This window comes from Pinus tabuliformis, chromosome 9 (assembly GCF_031772625.1).
Source record: "Pinus tabuliformis cultivar Carrire ecotype Pingquan chromosome 9, CPIR1, whole genome shotgun sequence".
NCBI classification, from domain to species: domain Eukaryota; kingdom Viridiplantae; phylum Streptophyta; class Pinopsida; order Pinales; family Pinaceae; genus Pinus; species Pinus tabuliformis.
Window position 1 is genome coordinate 1,547,551,151 of NC_142307.1, and position 7,515 is coordinate 1,547,558,665.

At 35.9% G+C, this 7,515-nt stretch overlaps 1 protein-coding gene across 3 annotated transcripts; it reads right to left on the reverse strand.

Moving 5' to 3' along the window:
• Window positions 1-2,524: 2,524 nt before the first annotated feature.
• On the reverse strand, window positions 2,525-5,692 carry LOC149154500 (zinc finger protein WIP6-like). 3 transcript variants are annotated; one of them, XM_089438348.1, is made up of 3 exons: window positions 5,496-5,692; window positions 4,413-5,216; window positions 2,525-3,521 (listed from the first exon to the last, which is right to left on the reverse strand). In XM_089438348.1, the coding sequence occupies exons 2-3, from the start codon at window positions 5,043-5,045 to the stop codon at window positions 3,084-3,086; spliced, it is 1,071 nt and encodes a 356-aa protein (XP_089294474.1). In that variant the 5' UTR covers window positions 5,046-5,216; window positions 5,496-5,692; the 3' UTR covers window positions 2,525-3,083. The 3 variants fall into 3 exon arrangements, with proteins under 3 accessions (XP_089294474.1, XP_089294472.1, XP_089294473.1); XM_089438346.1 differs by lacking the exon at window positions 5,496-5,692 and adding an exon at window positions 5,352-5,485; XM_089438347.1 differs by lacking the exon at window positions 5,496-5,692 and having other exon boundaries at window positions 4,413-5,481.
• Between the last annotated feature and the right edge of the window lie 1,823 nt (window positions 5,693-7,515).

The window sequence follows — 7,515 nt, forward strand, 5'->3', positions numbered from 1 at the left end:
TGATCCAGTCAATTCTAATTAAATTTATTTGATCCAGGAAATATCGTTGGCGGAATCACTGTATGGCTATGGAATACACAATTTCTACTCCAGGATCCTAGTTATCTATTTGGAAAGTTTACCAACACCGATGGGATTTGGAGTAAATGAAGAAGTCTTCATGATACCAGAGCTTGAACCCAAATTTCATTCCCATAGCTATCTCTGAGTGAGGAGGTGTTGGAGGAATAACCTCATCTCTGTAGAATCCATAATTTCTATCCTAGAAATCCTAATTACCTGTTTGGTAAATTTACTACACCTACTGGTTTTGGTGGTAACCGCAAACATCTTCAAATACTAATAAAGTATTTGTTACAATTTTTTTTACTAATGGGTTTGATCCAGCCAATTCTAACCAAATTCATTTGATCCAGGAAATACTAAAGTATTTGTTACTGTTTTTTGAGTAATGCATTTGATTCAGGAAATTCTAACCAACGATTTGTTATTAGTTTTCGACTAATCCGTTATGCTTGATCGTGGCAATTCTAACCAAATATTATTTAGTACTAAACTAATCAAATACCCAGTTATAATGGGACAATTTGCTGCACCAGCTGTTTAAATAAAATCCAGGAGTAATTATCAAATCTTTGGCATGCTGAACAGTGATCGCACTACCATTCACTGAATTAGTCTGTTCACACTGAAATAGGTGTCTCGATAACCATTGGCTTGTCATGGGGGCTCAGCTCAAAATAACCTTTTAGAAATTAAAAAAACAGAACCCACGTGAGCCTTGAATCAGTAGAGAACAATATCAGTCATCCTCGATGGAGGAAAAAAAGGCAGGTGTCCAAATAATGGACATGGGACATTTTATTGGCCGTATCTACTCACAGAAGCAAAACAAAGGATCTAATTTAAATGCCTGTCATTGTACATAGAGCAACGCCAAGTTAGACTCTATTTGAGTATCTTGATTTGACTGTATGATCCTAGTGAAGTAGAGAATATAATATAAACTTCACAGCAAAACAGTGGATTTAAGATGGAAAACAGTGCTGAGGAGCCCCACAGTGTACCCAGGTCGTGTGAGGCCATGGCCTACACACTATAAAAAAAGAATTTAAGCTTTTGCGATGTCATCCAGATATGTATCCCACAAGATCTCACTGTCGGGCTTATTTCGAAATATGTGTGAACGAGTTATCACGTTTATCCCATTTCTTACTCGTCACTCCAGCGCATAAGTTGTACTGTTCATGGGTTAATACTTTCAAGATTTGTGAGCATTGCCTTCTAATTTCAGGATCTATTAAAATTACTGAAAATCCGCAGATTTTTGTTCAAAACATTCATACAGGTTCACACTTCAAACTATGTTCGTTCAAAGTATAATGGCGAGGGTACGAGTCTCAGTATGATTATATTGCAAAATTACTCGTACCCTAATTGCACTCTGCAACCGAGTTACCCTTAGATCGGACTACCTGTCATGATACCCAAAGTTCCTTTGTGAATGCAAACAAACTATATGAAATGGATTTTTTTCCAAGTATGGTTAAGTGTACTAATCTGGTACTAGTTAAGTCTACTAACAATATCTACTTGCTATTCTTAAAAAGATTAAGTAGATAATTACCTTATATAGACAAACATATCATTAATTACATCCACTACCAATATTTACTTGGTATTCCCAGAAATCAATTTAAGGTAGATAATTACCTTACATAGACAAACATATCATTGCTTACATCCACTACCAATATCTACTTGCTATTCCCAGAATTGATTTAAGATAATAGACAAACAAATTAACTTAAATAATAGACAAACATATCCTAGCATGAGATTCTAACCCTCTTGCTATTTCTAGAAATCAAATAGATAATTGCTATTCCCAGAAATCAAGTTAGATAATAGACCAACAAATCAACTTAAATAATAGGATGAGATTCTAACCCACTTGCTGTTCGTAGAAATCAATGTAGATAATTAGGTTACACAGACAAACATATCAAAATAGATAATTACCGTACATAAATAGACAATAGAAGGTCTTCTCCCCACAGCATAAGCTTACAAAGCTGTGATGGAGAGGAAGACGAGGACCAAATTGGCTTAATAATATCATTTAATACCACTGACACTAATCAGCTGGCTTTGAATCGCTAGTGAGTAGGTATTTTTAACTCTTATACATTCCTCTCATGATCTTCCAGATGTCTATATTCAGCTTAACATTGTCAGTCAGCCTGAAACTAGCATACGTGTGGGTGAACATTTATCGATCAACCACAATAAATAAAGTTTCAGAATCTGACATCTTTCATTCCGACATGATAAACACTTCTGTCAGAGACGATTGCCAGAGAATTTCAAGCAACTTAAAAGTGTACATGGCAGAATGGAATGGTTAAAACAATTTTATCATAGCATCAAAAAGAAAACCTAATTTCTCATACTTGAAAAAAATAGCTTGGAACCATGGCAGACTGGACTGGTTAAAACAATTTTATCATGGCACCATAAAGAATATTTCTTATACATTAAAAAGGAATTTGGAACCAGAGTAATAGAAGTCACAGATATTTGATTGTATGCATAAATAAATTATCTGCCAGCTAAAATAGCAGCAGCACTGGATTAGAAGACAGTACAGAAAGGCCAAGGAAAAATTCCTAAACTCATGCAATCTCAGTCCATATCTTACTAAGCTAGTGGTATTGCATTGCAAGCACTATGGTCAAGAGGAATATATGTGAGTGAAGTGGCCTTCTAAAGGAACATCTGAATGAGGACCTGAACTACTGGGTGCTCCATCAATATGCGGTAGCAAATCTTTATATTGAGATATTTGTCTGAAAGTCTACTGCAGATTCAGATCTGCTGGAGTAGTCTAATCCATCTGTACATTCATCTAAATCCAGAAATGTTTATTAGCAAAGGGTGTTTGACAACAGAAATAGCAGTATTTTGTTAGTTAGCAGGGTGTGCCTAGTTGCTTTCAGAGTACATGATTAAGATAAGAAGTTATAAACATGGAACCTACTTTATCCGTACACGGGATCAGATCATAATTTTGCTGGTATGGGTCACTGCGTTTCATCGTCCTGTTCAATTTCAGAGGCGGGGTCCTCATCTTCAAAAGTGTGCAGATCTCCATGATGAGGAGCATGGCCATGACCGAATGCTCTTATGTGATCCTTGAGTGACCTTTTGTGCTTGAAATCCGAACCACAGATACAAAACCAAAGCTTTCCGCAGTTTTTCTCGTGCGTTCGCCAGTCACCCCGCACAGCAAATGCCTTTCCACACCTACGACACATGAAGGGCTTGGTGCCGTGCTTGCGCTTGTAGTGAGTCTGTAGGGTACGAAAGTCCTTCAGCGGTTTTGCACGGGGATGGTCGATATTGTTCCTGCAACCTTCAGCACAGCAGTAACATGGAAGCCTCAGCATTGCTGTGGGCTGTGTACCTCGTAGAGATTCTGGCCCTCTTCTGTACTGAGAGCCATGCCCCCACATATGCATCTGCACACAAGAAAAATGATATGAATTCAGTACCTTAAAAAAATAAATCTATTTCTAACTTCAAATGACATCTCATCATAAATGATTTTTGGCAGATCTAACCAAAGAATATCAGTATACATCTTCAACAGATATGCTGTTATTTTCACCTTCCATGTAATGATATCAAGAACAAAGATTGTAAATCTATGAACATAAATCCTAATCTTATTAGAATTTAACCTTTCAAAAGCTGGCCATTCTGGTGAGTTATATACCATTTGAAGAACAAGATTATAGGAATTTTAGCATACAGGTTTATGAACATGACGTTGAAGGCTTTTGGAGCACTGTATAATTTTGTTAGGGTGTCTTACTTTTTAGGTGAACACTTCATAGTATCCCACTTTTTAAGTTAACACTTTACCATTTTCAAGAACTTTCATATTAAACTTGAACCTACTAAACCAGGCCAAATATGCTTGAACGAAGAGATCTGACAGGTATTTATGATGCAACTAGTAAGGATGGCCTGCAAGTATCATAATTTAGAAAGATACATAGGGTCTATGGCAAGTACCATAATTTAGAAAGATACATAGGGTCTATGGCCAAATGCATCTTTGTATGTAGGTTTTCCACTGAATATGTATCTCAAACAGAAGCTGGTTTGGGAACAGTTTCAAACTAGGCCTCACATAAATACACAACCAGCAAAACATGAGGAGAACCTGTGATAATGATCTGTGCCAACAACTCCGAGATGCTGACCTTGAACGTGAAGAGCAACATGAGGGTTAAATTCTAAGTCTCCCCCGACCTAACCAATCTGGTTTATCAATTAGAAAGTTTCCACTGCAACATATTGTTGCTGGGTGGTTGATTTCACACATACATTAACGTAGGGCATACCTGCATGTTGTTATACCGGTTGAAGTTCTTGCTACAGACTGGACATGAGAATTGTGTAGGGCCGATGAGAATCTGTGAGGGAGTCGGTATCCAGTACTGCCCTTCTGAGAGAATTCTTCTGCTGCCTTGCTGCAAATTTTCCATGTCAGCTGTATCTGCGGAATCGGAGTTCAAGCGCTTGTTGGAGTAACTGGAGTCGGTATTGGGAAGGCCAATTTGCAGAGCTACAGTAACATCCTCGTCCCTTTCGAACTCTGGAGCATCTGCATGTAGGGAAGCCATTTCTGAGGGCCTTGGAGGGCTGAGGCTCAGCAATGGAAGCACTTCACGTAGAGGAGGAGAATCACAGCGTTCAGGAGGTTTGCAGCACAAGAAAGGATACTGATCGAGCTTTAACGAAGATGAAGATGATGGGTTAATATATGATTCTGTCATGGAATAATTAGGATTGGCTGAGGCTAAGTCCAGGTAAGGAGTGTTACAGGCAGTTCTGGGAAAAGTATCCTGATAGGAATTAGGTACCGTTCCTGATGGGACCGAAGTCTTCAGCCATTCGGTGAAGGAAATAGGATACTGGGTTGTTATGGTACTGAAATTACTCCCACTCTTAGGGTTGTAGCTTCTTGTATTCATCCTTTCTTTGTCACAGAACTCCAAACAAATTGACAGACTGATCCCAAGCCTTCAAGATCTGAAAATGAATTTGAAGTTACGGTTCTTGGTGATTATCAGCTATTTGTATTCTGTTGCTGTGCCCAAGCATTCTGCGTTCTTGGATTCATTCCTCAACTTTCTCATAGCCACCTAGAAGCACAACAAGAGAACATTTTCATGAATTTTATGGACTGGATATGACTCCATGAATGAGATGTTTGAAGCCAAAGAGAAAAGCAACAATATTCTGAGAAAAGAATTTGCTAGATATGGTGGAGACCTCACCGAAACATAGCGTAGGGGAGCTTAAACCAGACATATGGAAGCTTAAACCAGACATGGTGTTCTGCTGGAGATCACCGATAATAGAACACGAAAACTGAGGAGCTTGAAGCTAAAAGGCTTCAAAATTCAGTCAGAAGTACCTACCATTAGGGTTTGCAAGGCCCCCACGGAGCCCATGATGTTCTGTCTCTCCATATGTGGCTATGTATCTCACTCCCGACAAGGTGGGTCTCATCTAACATCGCGCTTTATGGAATTTTCTCTTTCTCAGTCGTTGAATAGAATCGCACACTTTATCTCTGCACCCAAACACAAATTTACTATCATATCATGCCCAAAACAAAAAAAAATACTAGTGTCATGTCTCCTCACCACAGAACTTTAAGCTAATTTAATACTTGTGATTTACCTGTATTTAAACCCATCCTATCCTTGAAGCACATTTTTGGTTGGAGAGAGTTTCACTTCACGAAGTTACGAATATCAGGACCATATAAGAAGCTTAAGTTTGATTGTGATATTAAATATGGTTGAATGGATTCATGCACAAATTCGAAATATATGGCATCATATATAAAGTTGGGTTGGAAACTTTAATGCGATTTCTGGTTGTATACATGTTAGCTTAAGACTTTTCCTTTTTTTTCAAATCCCTTTAACATTCACCTTCCCCACAACACAAAAGAGAATGACTCGTGATTCCTATATCCCAATGCCCCATGGTTGCTTCCACTCACCTATAAAGTTTGGTGCATCATGTTTCATTATCCTACGCCTTCAACAAATATTAAAAGCTACTTCAACACAAAGTTACTCTAAAGGAAAGGAAACATGTAATGGTTATCTATGAAATATAGAGAGGCATGCGTGTGAACATGAATTTGACTATAGTGCTTAAAGAGATTTTTACGTGGCACTTGTCAATTATTCCCCACATTATTAATGTTGTTGGTACTAGAATATATTTATTCTTAGCATTCAAAAGGAGAAATTGGGAAAAATATATAAATAATCTTAACGCAAACTATATATTAAGAATGATGGTTCTAAATGTATTAGATTGAAAATGAGATGACGTGTCCTACAGAGTTAACTTATTTTTATTTAAAGGCTCAATGCTGCTTTACCCATTAAAAAAGATAATTTTCTTTACCATCTATCAACGTTGTGATAACATTGGCTAATCCGAATGTAGCTAGAAGAAGCCAACACTATTAACCTATGTTGATATCTATAGTAAAAGTTTTACGAACTTGAGTGCCCTCAATACTTGAGGGTGACTTCCCTTCCTCATATTTATTTATAGCTAAAGTTAAAAGTTAATTAATTAATGGTAATTATTGCATTTTTAGGTTAATAATATATTGTTATTAAAAATATTTATGGGAGATTATTGAGTCCAAAAATACTGTCCAGCAAGTAGAATAGAATAGAGATGTTGTAATTTAATATAATGTTTTATAAATATTGTAGGTAGAAAAGTGAAAATAAAATTATATATATATTATTACTTATGGTTTAAGGAAGTCATGTGGAATATAAAGATTTTTAATTTGAGATTGATAACATATTACCATTTTATTTTATGATTTTATAAAACTCGAAATATATAATTTTTTTATCAATTGTTTATTATCTTACTTTATTGCCTTTTACATTAAGTTTTCAAAATATAATAATTAAATATGGTAGTGTTTTAATTAATTTATGTATCATTTTATTGAAGTTAAAAAATGGAATGTATATTATTTTTTTAGAATTTTAATCTTGTGTTTTTTTAATTTTTTTTCATCAAACTACATTCTTTTCTTTTGTATCTTGTTAGTGTTTTTTAGGATTATTTTTGTCATACATGCTTTTTCTCTTGTCATTAGCTTTCCAAAAAGCTATTTTATGTCAAAATGTAGGAATTATGGTTTTGAGAGGTTGAATTACTCATTTTCAAACTTAATTGTATCTAGCTCTTACAACTTATATATAATAATTATCTAGTACTTTATTTCTTTAACATTTTGTAATAGATAGAGACATCACACTCTTACCGAGACATGACACATATGTCATATTTCTATATATCTCTTGTATGATATTACATTACTTATTCATCTCAGTTTGTTTCTTGTATGAATGTCTGTCTCCTCTTCGTGAGTGCCTCACTTATATA